At 31.2% G+C, this 20889-nt stretch overlaps 1 protein-coding gene across 4 annotated transcripts; it reads left to right on the top strand.

Annotated features, from left to right (window-relative positions):
• Window positions 1-202: 202 nt before the first annotated feature.
• LOC117906490 (disease resistance protein RUN1-like) lies at window positions 203-9708 on the top strand. 4 transcript variants are annotated; one of them, XM_034819513.1, is made up of 10 exons: window positions 203-219; window positions 579-1211; window positions 3889-4978; window positions 5110-5439; window positions 5533-5635; window positions 5720-6498; window positions 6571-8019; window positions 8085-8767; window positions 8871-9209; window positions 9354-9708. In XM_034819513.1, exons 2-8 carry the CDS (start codon window positions 712-714, stop codon window positions 8685-8687), a joined length of 4854 nt encoding a protein of 1617 aa, XP_034675404.1. In that variant the 5' UTR covers window positions 203-219; window positions 579-711; the 3' UTR covers window positions 8688-8767; window positions 8871-9209; window positions 9354-9708. The 4 variants fall into 4 exon arrangements, with proteins under 4 accessions (XP_034675404.1, XP_034675405.1, XP_034675403.1 ...); XM_034819514.1 differs by lacking the exon at window positions 203-219 and adding an exon at window positions 227-450 and having other exon boundaries at window positions 8887-9209; XM_034819512.1 differs by lacking the exon at window positions 203-219 and adding an exon at window positions 227-450.
• Window positions 9709-20889: the final 11181 nt, after the last annotated feature.

Raw genomic sequence — 20889 nt, 5'->3', positions numbered from 1 at the left:
GAGTTTCTCTTGGATTTGTCTCCTCCGGCCACTTGATTTCATCGTGCCTCTCCTTAATTTGGGTCTTCCCTCACCTCCACCTCTTTCCCTGAGATTTTCACCCACCGATCCAACTACAGCTAGTTGTTTGCTTATTCCACTCGAAACCCAGTTCATCGGCAGCACCTGAGCCCCCTCACCATCTTCCACTGAACTAGAGTCGTTTTTATCTCCCAAAAGGTAAAGAATGTGTGAGTTTCTCTTGGATTTGTCTCCTCCGGCCACTTGATTTCATTGTGCCTCTCCTTAATTTGGGTCTTCCCTCACCTCCACCTCTTTCCCTGAAATTTTCACCCCCTGATCCAACTACAGCTAGTTGTTTGCTTATTCCACTTAAAACCCAGTTCATCGGCAGCCACCTGAGCCCCCTCACCATCTTCCACTGAACCAGAGCTGTTTATCTCCCAAAAGGTAAAGAATATGTGTGAGTTTCTCTTCGATTTGTCACCTCCTGCCACTTGATTTCATACACAGGATGCAAAGAAAGTTTATCAAAGAGGCATTATATGTGTGTGTGTTTTTTCTTATAATGTTTGCAGATGAAGCTTTTCAGCTGCCCCTCCCCCCAGCTTGTCCATAATGAAGAGGCCAGGAGCTAGTAGCCGTGAGCATCCGAAGACCCTTCCCTTTTTTCCCCCAACTCTTTCGTAACTTTGGCAAAAGCACTCCAAAATGGCTTCGACCAGCACCCATAGAGCCTCTTCTACTTCTTCTAATCCTCGTAGTTATGATGTGTTCTTGAGTTTTAGAGGGGGTGACACTCGTAAGAATTTCACTGATCATCTCTATACCACTTTGGTTACACATGGAATTCATACGTTTAGAGATGATGAAGAGCTTGAGAAAGGAGGAGATATTGCGGCTGATCTCTCAAGAGCTATAGAAGAATCAAGGATTTTCATTGTTATTTTCTCAAAGAATTATGCCTACTCCAGATGGTGTTTGAATGAACTTCTAAGGATCATTGAGTGTATGACCCGAAAAGAATCAATGGTTGTACCAATTTTCTATCATGTGCCTCCATCAGATGTACGAAATCAATCGGGAAGTTTTGATGATGCATTCACCTTGCATGAAAAAGATGCAGATCAAAAGAAGAAGGAGATGGTAGAAAAGTGGAGGACTGCCTTGACGAAAGCAGCCAATATATCTGGATGGCACGTGGAAAACCAGTAACTATGCTGCCCTTCACTTTTATTTTAGAATTTATTTATTTTTTGTGAGATAACAAGCATTTTGCCTCTTCATATATAAGATTTTGATCTTAGTAAAATTACTTAAATTTTACCATATTTTTAAATATAAGTTTACTTTCTTTTTCTGTAGGAGGTATCTTTTAATACAGAGGATTTGATATTACTTTGTGACATTATTGAAACTTTTTTAATAAAAAGATATTATAGACCTTTTGGATTGAAAATGTTAATAATAAGATTATCCAAAATTTTCAATGAAATATTTTATCGGTTTGTTTTTTTAACTTAAAATTGTGTTTATTATTTTTCTTGCTCAAATTATTTTTCTATAAATTCTTTTTTTGACCAAATTTAATGATTATTTTGGTTGTTTTCAATTTTCATTTGATTGTATACTATTTTGACAAACTTGACTTAACCTTGATTTGCTTTTAATAAATTACTATTTAAAGTGATACATCATGTTTATATTTGGATATATATGTTTGTTTTAATTTTATAATTATGTTTAGACATGTTGATTAATAATAATTTCAAATATTAAAATTGAGAAATTTTATGGACATGATATAACAATTTGATATTCCACAATAAACACAGAATATAATATGGAAAAACCACCTAACGACCTATTAGATATAAAAACTCTCGATGGTCTCTTGATTGTTAAATAATCTACTAATTTTAAGAAAATGATACACAATTTTACCTTTTTGAATGCACCTATTCTCTATGGTCTTATACCACTAGCTAACAACTACCCTCTTTTTTCATGTTCCTAACACACTACTTTCTCATGCTCCTTGGTAGATCCCTCAAAGCCCTTATCGAAGTTTCCTGATGCAAGTCTCTAATCTTTGCTATAACTGAATATTTCTTTGAAGAAAAATCTTGAAAAACTTGAAAGATGAAGGTAAGCTCTAAGAATGGTTATATTTTCTAAGGTTACTCAACTTTCACAAAATAATCCTTTTTATACTTGAAGAAAACCAAGGGCTAGTTTTGGAAAACAATTAAGCTTTTAAGTTCACAAAATTGCCACTAAAACAATTGAACACCCAATTGAATGTTTGAACGCTCCATTTAAGGTGTTCGAACATTTCCTACAAAATTTGAATTTTGACTCAGTTTTCTTGCATTTTCTCCACAACACATGCCTAGAATTTATATTGTACTCATTCCATAAACTTTAATAACCTCAAATGCATACATTCCTCGAATAACATTGCTGCTAAAATAATTCAAAGTTAGATCTGAATTAGTTAAAAGTCGAATTGGCATGTATAAGTCAGAAGGAAAATTTATCAAAAAGACTTATAAATATATTAGAATAACATTTTTATTTATTTGTGAATAAAATACTTAGTGACTTTGGAATAGTTTTCACGATCTAAGTAATGCATTTTTATCACCTTATAAGGGAGCAACAAATTTGTCTTGTTGAGGTTACTTAGCCCCTAAACTCCAAATTATTTGAAAAGGAACAAATCTGTATAATATAATTATATATATATATATATATATAGCAGAAATTTATATTATACAGAAATTTAAAAGAAAAGTATTATTTTTATTGCAGAAATTTATGATAAAAACTAATATGCTAGCTTAAGAACCTAAAACACAATGAATGGGCTCATATGATTTGAGAGTTTGTTTTCGGTAGTTATCAAAATAGAGTGACACTAGCACTTTTTTTATATCATCATGCTTGTTAAGAGATTCTATGCTAGGACATTTCCACCAATAATTTTTTTCTTTTTCTTCTTTGTATATTTCTTTGAAAATGGACTCATAAACACTGATGGAACATCATATCTGTTATTTGTTATTGATCCATTAATAGGACTTAGATAGCATTCCTCTTTAATCTGAAAATTGAATAGACCTAAGTTTGATTTAAATCTAATTCAAGTTTATTGCCATTTAAAAAAAAAAGGACAAAAAAGGGTTTGTCTTTATCATATTCTAAGTTTTTCTTATGACAATTTTTCTAATTTCTGGTAAATTTACTAATAATTCACATTGCATAAATTGGCATACTTTGATTTATTTTAAAGTCAAAATTTGAAAATCATTTTAAAAATGAATTTGGTTTTTTTTTGTGTGGGAATTGGGTTAAATTGCATAAAAAAGGTTAAAGGTCAAAAAAGAAAAAGAGAAAATAAACTTTTTCCATAAAAGTTTATTAAAAAAAAATCACTTCTTCCTTTAAAAATAAAATTATATGTCTTAAAAATTTTATAAACTCTAAAAATATCTTAAGTCTTAAACAAATAAGGCTCTAGTCCAACTCCAATCACTAATTATACCTAAATATAATTGATTCACTATCAAACCCATTTGAATAATTATATTTTCATATTATATCATTCTAGAATAATTAAGATATTTTGTCATTAATCATTCATCAACATTATATCAAATAAGATCTAGTGATAGGGCTCCTTCCATCAAAATTTTAAAATAGTTTTATTAGCTATATTTACTTATTTTTTTTTTTTAACTTTATTCTTTCCATAATGAAAGTTTATTCATTCATTTTTCTTTCTTCCGAGGAATGCTAGTTTTCTATAATTAAGATTAATATTGTTAGTGAACGTAACTATCTAATTTTGGAATAACGAGTTTTATTATACATTATAATTGACAGGTATGAGTCAGAGGTTATTGGACAAATCATTGAGAAAATCCTTCAAAAATTGGGACCTACACATTTATATGTTGGCAAGAACATTGTTGGAATGGATTATCATTTGGAACAACTCAAAGCATTAATAAATATTGAGTTGAATGATGTTTGTATAATTGGAATTTATGGAATTGGTGGAATTGGCAAGACTACCATTGCCAAAGCAATTTACAATGAAATTTCATGTAAATTTGAGGGCAGTAGCTTTCTTGCAGATGTTCGAGAGCAGTCCAAAGATAATGCTGGTCTGCTTAGATTACAAAATCAACTTCTTGATGATACCTTAGCAGGAACATATAAAAAAAAAAGTAGTAGCATTCATGAAGCAACCCATGAGATAAGGGACAAGCTTCGGTTGAAAAGAGTTCTTGTTATTCTTGATGATGTGGATGGGCGAAGGCAATTAGACTACTTATCTGGAGAATGTGAATGGTTTGGTTCAGGAAGTAGAATTATCATAACAACTAGGCATAAAGATTTGGTAGCTATAGACGGAGCAAATAAATCATATGAGCCTAGAAAGTTAAATGATGAAGAAGCCATCAAGCTTTTCAGTTTATATGCCTTTAAACAAAATGTTCCAAGAGAAAATTATAAAAATCTTTGTGAGAATGCAGTAAAGTATGCCCAAGGCCTTCCCCTAGCACTTGCAGTTTTGGGTTCTACCTTATCTAGCAAGAGAGGAATACGCCAATGGGAAAGTGAATTGCGTAAATTGGAAAAAGAACCTAACAGGGAAATTTATAATGTACTTAGAACAAGTTTTGATGGATTAAGTCGTGTAGAAGGGGAAATATTCCTTGACATTGCTTGTTTTTTTAAAGGAAAAGATAGAGATTTTGTTTCAAGAATATTGGATGATGCTGAAGGTGAAATAAGTAATCTTTGTGAAAGATGTCTTATAACCATTTTAGACAACAAGATATATATGCATGACTTAATACAACAAATGGGTTGGGAAGTTGTTCGCGAAAAGTGTCAAAACGAGCCCGGGGAACAGAGCAGGTTATGGGATCTTGATGATGTCTCTAGTGTATTAACTAGAAATGCGGTAAGAGCTACATGCTTGAACTATATTATGTCACCTTTTTTTTTTTTTCTTTTTTCTAAGAAACTATTATATAATTTTGGTAAAGTTTGATACACTTTATTATTTTCTTATTCTTAGCTCTTATTTTTTAGGGGACAAAGGCAATTGAAGGATTATTCATGGACATGTCTGCACAACAAGAAATTCAATTTACAACTGAAACCTTCGCAAAGATGAATAAACTTAGATTGCTCAAAATTCATCAAGATGCTAAATATGATCATATTATGGAAATTGATGGAGATGTGCATTTTCCTCAAGTGGCCCTTCCTGAAGACTTGAAATTGCCTTCTTTTGAGTTAAGGTATCTCCATTGGGATGAATATTCTTTAAAATACTTGCCACCAAATTTTCTTCCGAAGAATCTTATTGAGCTCAACTTGCGGTGTAGCAACATAGAACAACTTTGGGAAGGAAATAAGGTATTATTAATTATTTAATGTCATGCTTTTTCTTTGGATTAGCTTTAAAGTTGATAGACATTTATTTATTAAATTAATATTCTTTTCTTACAGCGTCTTATAAAGTTAAAGGTCATCAATCTTAATCATTCACAACATCTCATAGAGTTCCCAAGCCTCTCAATGATGCCAAATTTGGAGATACTAACCCTTGAAGGTTGTACATTTACTTAAGATTTATTAATCAATTATAATACTAGCTACTTATTAACTAGCTTTTTTTCCTCCTTGAATTGGGTAGGGTGCATAAGCCTTAAGCGTCTTCCAATGGACATTGATAGGTTGCAACACCTTCAGACTCTCTCTTGCCATGATTGTTCAAAACTAGAGTATTTCCCAGAGATCAAGTACACAATGAAAAATCTCAAAAAGCTTGATTTATATGGAACAGCAATAGAGAAGCTACCATCATCATCAATTGAACATTTGGAAGGGCTTGAATATTTGAATTTGGCACATTGCAAAAATCTTGTGACTCTTCCTGAGAGCCTAGAGAGCCTGCAATGCTTAGAGGAGCTTTATTTAGGTTGGCTGAATTGTGAATTGCCTACTTTGTCAGGTTTATCCTCCTTAAGAGTATTACATCTAAATGGCTCTTCTATAACTCCAAGAGTAATCCACAGCCATGAGTTCTTGTCCTTATTGGAGGAACTCAGTCTCAGTGATTGCAAAGTATTGGAAAGAGGGGCCCTGGATCATATTTTTCATCTATCATCGTTGAAAGAATTAGATCTAAGTAACTGCTATCTAATGGAAGAAGGAATCCCGGATGATATTTATCGTCTATCATCATTGCAAGCATTAGATCTCAGTGGAACTAATATCCATAAAATGCCTGCTAGCATCCACCATCTTTCTAAGCTGAAATTCCTCGGGTTGGGTCACTGCAAGCAGCTTCAAGGAAGTATAAAGCTTCCATTCAGTGTACGATTTTTAGATGGCCATGATAGCTTCAAATCATTGTTGTGGCAGAGGTGGCTATGGGGTTTCCTATTCAATTGCTTTAAATCAGAAATTCAGGTATAATTTTCATTGCACAACAACCCTTTTATATAGGCATGGGATTTACATGCTACATTTTTTTCTGTGCAGGATGTTGAGTGTAGGGGTGGTTGGCATGACATACAATTTGGTCAATCTGGCTTTTTTGGCAAGGGAATTAGTATTGTAATTCCTAGAATGCCACATTGGATAAGTTATCAGAATGTAGGAAATGAGATAAAAATTGAGCTTCCTATGGACTGGTACGAGGACAATGACTTTTTGGGATTTGCTTTATGTGCCGTTTATGTTCCACTTGAGAACACCCTTGGGGATGCACCTACAATGTCTTATGGATTAAGATGTCATTTGAGTTTGTGTGGTGATCAATCCAGGTTCAGGGATTATCTCTCCTTTTATTCTGTCTGTGAATGCTATTGTAGTGGTGAATCAAGCGATCAAGTGTGGATGACCTGCTATCCTCAGATTGCCATTCAGGAGAAGTATCGCTCCAATAAGTGGAGGCAGTTCGCAGCTTTATTTGTTGGCTATGGCACTGGATCCTTTAAATTCATAAAGTGTGGGGTCACACTTATATATGAACAGAAGAGCAAGCTTCTTGGATCAGTTGAGAATGTATCTGTTACTTGCTCAAAGTGTCAAAAGAATGGGGAGCTTCAAGAGAAGCTGTGTTTAGGGGAAACTGATATCAATGAACTACTCAATATTGAGTGCCTCTCCGGAATTCAAAACTTATGTTTGCGGAACTGCAAAAGGCTTGAGAGTCTTCCAAGTGACATTTATAAGTTGAAATCCCTTACAACTCTTTCTTGCTCTGGCTGTTCAAAACTGCAAAGTTTTCCAGAAATTATGGAAGATATGAAAAATTTAAGAGAGCTTCGTTTGGATGGAACTGCTTTAAAAGAACTACCATCATCAATTCAACATCTACAAGGGCTTCAATATTTGGATCTGGAAAACTGCAAAAACCTTCTGAATATTCCAGACAACATTTGTAACTTGAGATCTCTCAAAACTCTCATTATCTCTGGTTGTTCAAAACTCAACAAACTACCCGTGAACTTAGGGAGCCTTACACAGCTACAGTTTCTTTGTGCTGCACATTTACATTCAACGAGTTGTCAATTGCCTTCTTTGTCAGACCTTCGCTCCTTAAGAATATTAAATCTAGATCGGTCAAATTTAGTGCATGGAGCAATTCGGAGTGATATTTCCATCTTATACTCATTGGAAGAAGTAGATCTAAGCTACTGCAATCTAGCTGAAGGAGGAATCCCCAGTGAAATTTGCTACCTATCATCACTGCAAGCATTATATCTGAAAGGGAACCATTTTAGTAGCATACCTTCTGGGATCAGTCAGCTTTCTAAGCTGAAAATCCTTGACTTGAGCCACTGTGAGATGCTTCAACAAATTCCAGAGCTTCCATCAAGTTTGCGAGTTTTGGATGCCCATGGATGCATTCGGCTGGAAAGTTTATCAAGTCCACAGAGTCTACTTTTGTCTTCTCTATTCAAATGCTTCAAATCAGAAATTCAGGTATGATTTTAATTTTACTTAAACATCCTTTATGTGAGCAAGAGTTACATGGTAATTTTGTGCAGGAGTTGGAATGCAGGATGGTTTTGTCTAGCCTCCTTCTGCAAAGATTTTTCTATCATGGAGTGAATATTGTAATTTCTGAAAGTAGTGGAATCCTGGAGGGGACATGGCATCAGGGATCTCAAGTAACAATGGAGCTTCCCTGGAATTGGTATGAAAATAACAACTTCTTGGGATTTGCTTTATGCTCTGCTTATTCTTCACTTGATAATGAATCCGAGGATGGAGATGGGGATGGATATCCTTGTACTTTCAAATGTTGTTTGACTTTCTGGACTAGTAAATCTGGATGGCAGTGTGAGCTCCCATTAAAATCCAGATGTACATGCTACAATGATGGTGGTGTATCAGATCAAGTATGGGTGATGTATTATCCCAAGGGTGCTTTTAGAATGAATCCTGTCTCAGTTGAACATAGGTCCTTGAGTGCTTCATTTCATGGTTATATTCATGGTAGAGCAGTCAAGGTGAAAAAATGTGCAGTGCAATTTCTATTCAGCCAAGGATCATCGGTACAAGATGCTCATGTTATCAAGGGATGCAGTGATTACACACAAGATGACCAAGAAGATGACTCACACCATAAAAGATTAAGAACAGTCTAACACTAGTCTCAAGCTTTATACCCAGATGGCTATTGCACACACAAAGCTCTGTTTATGGCTTTCTTTGTCATCATTCAGCGGTACGTCACCCTTCATTTCTCCTTTAAGATCATATACTAGAGGATTAAATTGAGTAGATTACATTCTTTTTACTTTTTCATCATACTAACAAGTTCAGTGTAGGATACTGAATTTGTAGATTACACAAGCCTTCAATTTGTTAATCTGGGTGGAATATTCAGACGGACGAAAGGTGCAAAAGTTGGTCATTGAATCAAAGACGCAACATTGAATCGATCAAGCCATTAAATCTTCAAGGCAAGTGAATTTGTCTACACAAGAATTTCCAACTCGAAGTACTGTCTTGCCAATAGTAGTTCATGCTCTATTTAATTTGTTGTTTCACTATTTTTTCTTAGTCTCTGAGGTAGATAAATGCCTTGAAGAAAGATTAAGAAAGATCAAAACTTTGGAGGGAGAAGACATGTCCAATTAAGAGATTTGCTTTAGATGTGTTGATAGGTAGGTAAATATGTTCTTTCATTTTACTTTATATTCCATTGTATGTTCTTTCATTTTACTTTATATTCCATTGATAACTTTATAACATGCTCCTTATGCTGCATTTATAAGATTAAAATCTTGTATTTCATGGTCTATCTCTAGGTAAGCTCTTCCTAGACAACTGCAATATGTCAATCTTTGACTGAGATCCTCTAGAGAAAATGTCATGGAGGCATACCTTGACTGGGTTTTCAAAGACTAGGAGGGCAGTCTACTTGGCCTATGAGGCTCAAATTGTAAGTGCAACAAGAGGGATGGGTCATTGGGTCAAAATTCTTAAAGCTCCCAATGAAGACACCTTAGTAGGAGTAAGGTTGCGACTTTGTGATGAGAAGTGTTTACTTCCTAAATGTTGAAAACTCAAATTGAAATATGTTTTTGGTAACTATTTCTCTGCTTTCTCTTAGACTCTGCATTACATTGTTGGCATTAACTACTATGAAATCAGTTCAATTAATCCTACTACTAGCTTTTGTCTTATGACATTTTCTTATATGTTCATTGGAAAATATAATTAGTTTCTATGCTCCATCGAAACCTAAATAAATCATGTCAGGAACTATCGATTGCATGGTTGAGATAAGCTAAGAGCAACCATTACAGTCATAATTTGGTCTCTTAATAGCGATGAAACTGATACTGGGTACATGAATAGTTAGTTAAGGGGCCAATAGACCTGCAGGTGTCTGTTGAACATGTATGAGCACTGTGGTGTTTAGGCTAGAATAACAACAAAATTATCGAAGCATTTGGATTAAAACATTAATCCATTAATCAAAATTATGTACATTGTAATAGTGATTTTTATAGAGTAAAAATATTGCATCCACTTTGGTTGTCATAGAATTTGAATCAAACTCTTGGGAATATTTTTCAATTAATAAAATTTGATCTTAAATTATCGTATGGGCTTCCAATAACTGTGTGGTGTGGCCGTCTATGTGAGGTTGTGCTAGTTTGTGTGGAGTTTGGATTGGCCTCAACAATGATTCTTAAATGGGTTGATTACGCCCTCCTATATTGGGCTTTGTTACAATAGGCCCACCTCTAAGCCCAAACTTTGTGTATTGTGTTTGGATTTGGGCTCTTTCGGCTGACTTCGGTCACCCGGGCCTGTCGTCGGATATATGTGCCACATGAGGTTCTTATTTCTATTGGAACAACGCTATTAACATCAATGCTTAAAAACATTATGACCTTGTTTGGAATATATTCCTTATTTTTTGTTTTAGCTGAAAGTTACATCTAAATTTAAAGTAACATATTAATATTATAAAAATCTTACATAAGTCAAAAATAAACCTTTTATAAGAAATAATATATATATATTAAATTTTTTAACTTTTATATATTTTTTTTAAGTTGTAAATTTTTTTTGGTGATGGAACTTGGGTGGATGGGTTGAATTGATGGTTAACTTAAATTAAGATACAATCATTCCAAGTTAAACCCAACCCGAGGTACTTAAATGAATCTCAATACAATCTCATTTATTTAAATTTAGGTTGAGTTTGAGTTGATCATATTAGAGTCGTGTTGGTTGACTTGATAATGTTACATAATTCAAAGCTTATTTATGATGTTTATAAAAAATTGTATATATATATATATATATTTATATGAAAATTTAAATAACAAATAACACAAAATTTTAAGCTGGTAACATAAGAAAAAAAAATGATATAATATATATTTGTTATGTTAAAAAAAATTAAAAGAAAAATAAATATTATTATATAGAATAACATATTTTATAAATATTGTAAAACATTAAATTGGATTCGGATTCAAATTTAGCTCAAGTTGTTCAAATTCTATGACAACCAAAGTGGATGTAATATTTTTACTCTATAAAGAATCTCAATCTTACCATTTGTGATGTTCAAAAAACTTTTTGTGATATTCAAAAAAAAATTTAGACTATATTTGATTCTTATAATATTTGAGGGAAAATGCAAAGGAAACAAAATAAAAAGAAAAAGCAAAACAAAAGAAAAAGTGAATGAAAATAAAAAATTTATTTAAAGTTAATAAATTATTGTTATTTGTTACTTTAAGTCATTTCACTTATTTTAACTCATTGATATAAAGATTAAATAATTTGAAAAGATATAAATTTCTAATTAGTTTTAATTATATTTGATATTTTTCATAGGACAATAAAATATGTTTTTTTTTTTTTTTTGCCTTAATACTTTTAATGAGCCAAACATAACCTCAAATAACCATGTATATTTGTCAGCTCCTCTTCCATCTTTGTATGCTTATGCTCTATTTCTCAAGTCACTCCCAAAAACAGGTGTTGAGACAGCTTCGGTGGCAGGTTTTGTGGGTTTTTAGTTTTGCTGTCTCAACTGTTTTTCCTGTTCCAGAGTCGAAACTGTTGGCAATTGGCACAGTGCTATCCTTGGTTAGGGCGAAAAGTGACCTGTCAATTATTTCATTTAGAGAATTGGGTAGCAAAGGCGCTGTGTTGCATCATATGCTTTCTTTCTGGAACTCATCAATATTACTGTTTTCCCTAGTCAAATTTCCACATGAATTTAGTTTTTCAATGGTATTTACTGTAAAACTTAGTTGGTTTAACTAAAGCTTGGAGTTAGTCTGAAACTAATTATATTTAATTATAAATTAAACCTAATTTAGTGATAATATTAGGAAACATAGAATCTAATTACAACTGCAGGAAATCCTAAACCCAATAAGTATTAAGCCTGCATAGCCTGAGGATCATCAAGCCCAGCCCAAATTAAGGGTGTATGACCCAAGTTTGGATTGGATGGAAGTATGACCCGAACCAGGGTTCTAATTTAGACCCAATCAATCTTAGTGGATGAAATTTCAATCTAATTATATATTTATCTTCATTAATTGTCTGTTAATTATCAAATTTTTATCTTCATTAATTAATTATAAAAAAAATTATCAAATTATTTGCATTCAAGAGATGCAAACGAGTATATATAATACTCGTGCAAGGGGGCATGACTTTTAAGGCAACAAAGTTAAAATCTCCTTTGTCTTTTACCCGACATAACTTGGTAGAATGGATGCTGTTCTTTATTTTTAATTATTTTCTTTTCATTCAATAAGTGAATCGGGACTAGTTTGGTGAGTCAAGAATCAATGTTGTTCTTGTCTCTATTTAAATTCAAATTATATTTGATAGTTTGATACTGATTTTATAAAATGCTTTTTGATATTGATTTTAGGTAATGTTTTTAATATTTGTTATATTTTTAAAAATTTTATTTTTAAAAATTTTATTTTTTGAATATTAAAAATGTTGAAAATACTTTCAAGTATCACTCTCAAACACACTTTAGAATTTACCACTCAAGTCTACATTTTTTTTTAAATCCTTCCAAAGTTATGATCTCACTCCCTTTGTTAAAGATTGATGATTCCAAATTATTTTATCCGATTCAAAAAGCTCGTGATGCGATATATGTAATAAAGTTAAAATTATGAGATTTTTTGAGAGATTTGTGGTGGTAGTGAAGGGATCGGGCCGATAGACCTCATCCCATAGTTGTTCTCAACTCTCTCATATATATATATATATATATATATATATATATATATATATATATATATATATATATATACATATATAATAATGATGTATAGTTTTAGGGTTATGATGATTATGCTTTTATTGTAGTGACTTTCAAATCTCTCATTTTGTACCAATTTTTGACATAATGAATCTTCTTCTTGTCTCCTCATGTTTTTTTCAGTTTAGAGTTTTCCACATATATTTATGTGTTCTTATTCTATTTTTCTTATTATTTATTCTCATTATTTCGTAACACCCCTTTGGTATTCTTCATCAATCTATAACATCGGTGATGGATTGGCAATTTAGTTATAGCCTTTTCTCTTTTGCACCTTTTGCACAAAAAGCACCCAAAAGCCCCACGAAAGATGAGGAAAGTTAGCAATAATCAGACTTAGGTGGTGTTTTTTTTACTTAATTCTAAATAGAGTCTTAATGCTTAATAGTGTTAAATATTAGGTTGTTTGTTTTTGTAGTATTTTATTTTTATTAAGTATTAAAAAGTAAAAAAAAAAACGAATATGTTATTTTTTCTATTTAGAAAAAGTTACATATTTTGGCTTTTTTTATTTAATAAAAAGTTTATAATAGGTCATGAAAAAATAGAAAAACAAACAACCTAAATTCTGAAAACAAATTGCTTTCAACAAAAAAAATTAAAAAACAAGCACCACATTACTTTATCTAATTACTCTGAGCCTACTGCCCATCCTCCAATCCAGCATTAGAGTGCTGATGTTGCAATTTACTACAAGTTAGTATCATATCCTTTGTAATTATCGTATGATTTATAATGAAATCCTCATCTCCCCTACGTATGGTTCATGACTGTTCATTTACTGTAAATAGTGCACAACATGTATGATTTATGATACCTAGACTATCGAATTCGATTGAATATGCTGCAATCAAATAACAATTTATCTAAGATGATCTCATCAAAGATAATATTTTAATTATGTCAAATGAAAAATAAAGACTAACCCATTAATTATGTCTACTCAAATTTTATAAACCTACTAGAAATCAAGGATATATGTGAATATGTTCGGTTCCAAAAAGCATGAGGAAAAATATGAAAGAAAGAAGATAGAGGAAAATGGAAAGGAAAGAAAAAGTGAAGTTAAAAAAAAAAAAATTTAAAGTCAATAAACTACCTTTATATCTGTTTTAAATCCGTTTTACTTATTTAATTCTTTCATATAAAGATTAAGTAATTTAAAAATATTTAAATTTATTATTAATTTTTTTATATTTAAATTAAATATGAGAAAATTATTTTTTTAATATTTATTTTTCTTAAGTATTTTCCAAGAATCAAACACAATTGAAGTGTAATTCAATCACATCATTTGTTCTTCCATGAAGCAAAAATAATGGAGCTTTCATTGACGGTGTTACTTAAATGTCAAAAGTCAAAGCTCTATATTATTAAATAATAATAGTTGATTTATCATTATATCAAATCGCATTACATCAAAAACATGAAGGAATTCAAGGCACAACCATGAAGCAGAATGAATTGTTGTTTGACAAATCACACCCATGGTGTAAGGCTCTCTGGTCAAACATCGAGATCATTTCATGAGACTCGCCTTATAATTAAAATATCCAGCTCATTAGACGCTGACTAAATACAACCCTTGAACCAGTAATGGTTGAATATCAGGGGCCCTCTTGGTGGCTTTATGTTCATGCATTGAAATTCCAAAAACTTCACTACGATGATTCACCTGCTAATGTTATATTGATATTGATTTACTTGGACTCATCGAAAGCCGAAGCTCAGTTTTGTTAATATTTTCTCTGTTATTCTCATCCCATGGCTTCTTTTCTGCACTATATTTGCAGGTCTATTTAATCAATTAATTCAAGAGGGTACTATTCATATGAATGACAAACTATATTTTCTGTGTCTTACTTGTATGAATGACAAACTATTCATAATTGACCAGCAACATGTTCCCATATATGAATGGCAAACTTATGTCTAATCACACTGTTTAAACATCCATTGTTATGGTTGTATCATGAAATGATGGCCGCAGTACTGACAAAGGAATTGGCCTTCTCTGCACTTCCTTTTTTCCTTTGGCCCTTTCCTCCAACAGACTTTGCTCCTTCAACATGGCAGTCTCTTCTTCCTTTCTCAATTCCTCTACCTTCCTGGTCAGCTCCTCTTCCATCTTTGTTTTCTTATGCTCTATTTCTCAAGTCACTCCAATTTCACCCCTCCCAAAAACAGGTGCTGAGACAGCTCCAGTAGCAGGTTTTTTGGGGTTTTAGTTTTGCAGTCTCAACTGTTTTCCTGTTCCAGAGTCGAGACTGTTGGCACAGAGCTATCCTTGGTTGGGGCAAAAAGCGACCTGTCAATTATTTCATTTAGAGAATTGGGTAGCAAAGGCGTCCATCCAAAATCCTCAGTCTGTGCCTTGTGTTGCATCAGACGCTTTCTTTCTGGAACTCATCAATATTACTGTTTTTCCTAGTCAAATTAACTTCCACATGACTTTAGTTTTTCAATGGTATTTACTACAATACCCAATGGTATTAAGAATATAAACCTTCGGATAAGACTTAGGTGGTGTTTATTTTTTTACTTAATTCTAACTAGAAGCTTAATGCTTAATAGTGTTAAATATTAGGTTGTTTATTTTTATAGTATTTTATTTCTATTAAGTATTAAAAAGTAAAAAAAACCAATATGTTGTTTTTTCTATTTAGAAAAAATTACATATTTTGATTTTTTCTATTTAGTAAAAAGTTTATAATAAATCATGAAAAAGTAAAAAAACAAACAACCTAAATTCTAAAACTAAATTGCTTTAAGTAAAAAGCCAAAAAGAAAAACACCACCTTAGTTGGTTTAACTTAAGATTGGAGTTAGTCTCAAACTAATTATATTTAATTATAAATTAAACCTATTTTAGTGTTAATATTAGAAAAGATACACTCTACTTACAACTGCATGGAAGCCCAGACCCAATCAGTATCAAGCCTGCATAGCCTGAGGACCATCAAGCCCAGCCCAAACTAAGGGCTGTTGGTTACTGATTTCTCTAGTAGGGCCAAGATTGAAGCCCAACTACAAGTTTGGATTGGATGGGACTATGACCCAATCAATCTTAATGGACGAAATTTCAATCTAATTATATGTTTATACTACATTTAAATTAAAATTTGAGTTCATCATGAAAGTCACTACAACAAATATAAGATTTTGCCATAAATTAATTTGTGATTAAAAAGAAAATAAAATTATTATGTACTAATTATTAAAAACAATTCTTCACTATGTTTATTATTTTTCCGTATGCAAATACTTGTTATTTATTAATTCAATCAAATATTTTTCAAATACTTTTAGTTAATTTAATTTTATTAAATCATTATTAGTTTTAATTGAGTTTGAATCATTTAGTGAAAAAGTATGCTTTGATACTCTAATTAAGAAAAAAAATTCAAAAATAGGAGCTCACTTGTTTAAAATAAAATTTATCTCTATAAATTAAAAAATATTAAAAATTTATGTGCTCTGATATTACTTTCGAATAAGTTTTGAGTGGGTGTTAGAAACTCTCAAGTGGACTCCATGTTAAAATCTTCTCCAATAATCCATAGGAGGAAGGAAAATTTTCTTTGTTATGAGAGTTAGACTGGCAGATTCCAATCTATGGCTGGGCAAAAAGTTGCATCAAATCTTTCCTTGAAAAATTACATTACCTGTTACTAAAACTAAAAAAATAAAAAATTATTGATTTTAGTTAACGACCATATGTCTGAAATAATGATCTTGAATCTTCAATGACTAGTATAATGCAAGAAAGTATGTAGAGTTAAAGACTGTTTAAACATCCATTATTATGGCTGTATCATGAAAAGGTAGCAACACTCACAAAGGAATTGGCCTTGTCTGCAGTTCATTGTTTCCTTTCCAGTGCCTCCTTAACGTTGGCTTTCTCCTCCAGCAGACTTTGCTCCTTTCAACATGGCTGCTTCCTCTTCACTTCTCAATTCCCCTACCTTTCTCGCCAACTCCTCTTCCTTCTTTGTTTGCTTATGCTCCTTTTCTTCAGTCCCTTCAATCTCACCCCTCCCAGAAACAGGTGCTGAGACCGCTCCAGTAGCAGGCTTCATGGGGTTTTTAGTTTTTGCGGTCTGATTCTTTTGGTTGACCACCTTCAGCACCAATTCATCATCTGCCCCCTCAGCTTCAGCAGGTACCATTTGTTTTACTTGTTCCACAGTCAAGACTGCTGGCACAGAGGTGTGTCCTTGGTTGAGGCAAAAAGTATAATTAAATATGAAAAATTATTTTTTATAATTTTTTTCTTTTTTTTAATATTTAATACTTTCCGGAAGAAAATATAACCACAAGGAGGAAAAAAAAATAAGAAAACAAATATTGAAATTAATTTTGTCACTATTTAATAATATTGAGATTCTCAGCTATAGTTATGAAAAAAATATTGAAGTTGCTTTTGCTCAAATATTTTGTGTGGGTTTCATGTTTCAACTTCGATGAATGATGGCATCCATGTGAATGAGGGAGGCTTTCAGTAAGTCTTTGTCATTGTGCATGTTAGAGGCACCCATGTAGGGTCCAAGATCTTTGCCTTTATAAGGTGGGACTATTAAATTTAAAATTTTCCTATTTGAATATAAAAACTACAATCTTATTTTCAAAACTAGTATAAAATGAAAAGTCGGCAACCCACTTGCAATATAAAAATATATCTATTATATTTTTAATTCACAACCAAGGATTAAATATTATATCGATTAGGAACTAAAGATTCTTGATGTTGTAATTAATTTTTAATTTTCATGATATGTAGGAGGTGAACTTTATATGATATCTTAAAGGGTGTTTAATTGGTAGATCAATTTGATGACTTAAAGTAGCTTAATGACTTAATTTCTTAATTGATATGAATTTTAAACCTTTTTTATAAACATAGTTTTAAATTTAAATAAAAATAAATTAAGTCATTTTTAACTTTAAACAGTGACATCAAGTTATTTTAATAATTTAAATTAAGTTATTAAATCACTTTAAGTCATTAAATTGATTTATCAAATACTTTTTTAATATAGTACTTAATTATAATTATAATTTGATTAGATGACCTCAGTTATTGAAAGTAATAAATTCATCATAGGGATTGATAATTGTAAAGAAAGAATGGTATTATAAGTTTGTTTGACAACATTCTTAAAAATCGATCTTAAAAATAAAAAATAAAAATATTTATATGATATATGTTTGGGAACAATCCTATGGAATTTTTTTTGAAAAGTAAAGATATATTAAAATATCTAGAATTGAAAAGAAAAAAAAATCTGGAAATAAATTTTCTTATGACAAACAATGAGACATACGAGAATGATTTTTTTTTCTTCTTTCAATTTTATCTTAATAATTTAATGTCGGTATCACCTAGTCAAACTTCCATATGAATTTAGTTTTTCAATGGTATTTACTATAATACCTGATGGTATTAGGAATATAAACCTTTGCATAAAACTTAGTTGATTCAACTAAAGATTGGAGTTAGTCTCAAACTAATTATATTTTATTATAAATTAAACCTAATTTAGTGTTAATATTAGGAAACATAGAATCCAAGTACAACTGCATGGAAGCCCAAACCCAATTAGAATTAAGCCAGCATAGCCTGAGGACCATCAAGCCCAGCCCAAACCAAGGGTTGTTGTCAATGATTTCGCTGGTTGGGCCAAGAAATTCAAGCCCAAGTACAAGTTTGAATTGGATGGGAGTATGACCCGAACCAGGGTTCAAATTCAGACCCAATCAATCCTAGTGGACGAAATATCAATCTAATTATATATTTATACTACATTTAAATTAAAATTTAAGCCCATCATGAAAGACGAATGGTAAGACAACACAATCACTACAACAAATATGAGGTCTTGCCATAAAATAATTTATGATTAAAAGGAAAATAAAATTATTGTGTACTAATTATTAGAAAAAGATTTATGCACATTTTCATATGTAATTACTAGTTATTTATTAATTCCATCAAATATTTTTCAAATACTTTTAGTTAACTTAATTTTTTAGATATTATTAAAAATATCTAAAAGTTTATGTACTCCGATGTAACTTTTTAATAAGTTCTCTAAAATGTCCTTTTGAGTGAGTGTTAGAAACTCTCTAGTGAACTCATGTTAAAATCTTCTTCTTAGGAGAATGGAAAAGTTTCTTTTTTACGAGAGTTCTATATGAAGTTATTATTATTTTTTTTTATTTGTAAAAATAAAAAATAAAAAATACAACCAAGCAACATCATGTTAGCGGATTATAAGATTGAATTCACTTTTCCTTCTTTTCCAAACAACATCAAAATTAGCTTAAATTGTTAGGACCCTTCTTTTAAAGACCTTTGTTTTTTTTTTTTTTCTTTCCTTTTTTTTTTTTTTTTTTTGAAAAACTTCTCTTTTCTAAAAGAATTTTTTTTCTCACTTTGAAAGATGTGTCTCAATAGGGTTTGTGTGGAATATAATCCTTTTCTTATAATAGAAAATGAAAAATTAAGGTATTATTTGAATATATTTCTCATTTTGTTGTAAAAAAAAATGATAGTAATTCAGATAAAATGTAAAAACTCCTATTTATATTTTAAAAGATAGTAACTTTTAAAAATCATTTAAAAAATAGAGATATTAAAAAAAATTATTTTTTAATACATGAAACGTATCCAAAATAATCTTTAACAAGCCTTTAAATTTTGTTTTGAGGGTGCAAAATGATCTTTAACAAGACTTCACTACCTTTACTATTTTTTTAAAAATAAAAATAATATATATATATATATATATATATATATATATATAAATGTTATAGGTAAAAGTCCTTTATCCATATTGTCTTTTACTTCTCCAACCATTCAACGTTTTTTAGTTGTACCTTTTAGTCATTCCAAGGCCTACAATCCATGTGCCCTCTAGAGGTCATAGTTGAATTGTATTATATTTCACTTTTCTCTTACACCTTGATGTCTTCATTTCTAAGAAATTCTAGTTTGATATTTTTTTTACACTTTGATGTAGTTATTTTTAGGAAATCTTGGTAGTGAATTTCCTATTGCCTTCTAAGATTAGGACTCGATAGAAAATTTGCATCAAAAAGCGGCTACCCATAACAACCTTTCATATTAGACTTTTTAAATGAAATATCCACCTAACTCATTGCAAGGATATGATATTTCATTTTCCTCTTCTAATTATATTTAATTATAAGTTCAACCTAATTTAGTGTTAATATTAGGAAACATAGAATCAAATTACATCTGCATGGAAGCCTAAACCCAATCAGTATAAAGCCTGCATAGCATGAGGACTATCAAGCCCAGCCCAAATTAAGGGCTGTTAGTCAATGATTTTATCTAGTTGGGCCAAGAAATTCAAGCCCAGCCACGAGTTTGGATTGGATGGGAGTATGACCCGAACCAGGGTTCAAATTCAGACCCAATCAATCTTAGTGGACGAAATTTCAATCTAATTATATATTTACGCTATATTTAAATTAAAATTTGAGTCCATCATGAAAGCAGAATGTAAGACAACACAATCATTACAACAAATATGAGGTTTTGCCATAAATTAATTTGTGATTGAAAAGAAAATAAAATTATTATGTACTAATCATAAAAAAAAATTCTTCACTATGTTTATTATTTTTTTCATATGCAAATACTAGTTATTTATTAATTCAATCAAACATTTTTCAAATACTTTTAGTTAATTTAATTTTTCAAAGATTTTTAAAAATATCTAAAAATGTATGTACTCTGATGTTACTTTTCAATAAGTTTTCTAAAATGTCCTTTTGAGTGGGTGTTAGAAACTCTCAAGTGGACTACTCCATGTTAAAATCTTCTCCAATTATTCACGGGAGGATGGAAAATTTTCTTTCTTATGAGAGTTAGACTGGCAGATTCCAATCTATGGCTGGGGAAAAAGTTGCATCAAATTTTTCCTTGAAAAATTACATTACTTGTTACTAAAACTAGGAAATGAACGAATTATCGAGTTTAGTGAATGACCATA

Source organism: Vitis riparia, chromosome 18, assembly GCF_004353265.1.
Source record: "Vitis riparia cultivar Riparia Gloire de Montpellier isolate 1030 chromosome 18, EGFV_Vit.rip_1.0, whole genome shotgun sequence".
Classification (NCBI taxonomy): Eukaryota; Viridiplantae; Streptophyta; class Magnoliopsida; order Vitales; family Vitaceae; genus Vitis; species Vitis riparia.
This window is presented reverse-complemented; position numbering and strand designations above follow the sequence as displayed.

Coding starts and splice junctions, on each gene's coding strand:
- LOC117906490 (XM_034819513.1), top strand. CDS start 712: ATGGCTTCGACCAGCACCCATAGAGCCTCTTCTACTTCTTCTAATCCT. Junction 5,636..5,719: donor GGAGATACTAACCCTTGAAG/GTTGTACATTTA, acceptor TGAATTGGGTAG/GGTGCATAAGCCTTAAGCGT. Junction 8,020..8,084: donor GCTTCAAATCAGAAATTCAG/GTATGATTTTAA, acceptor AATTTTGTGCAG/GAGTTGGAATGCAGGATGGT.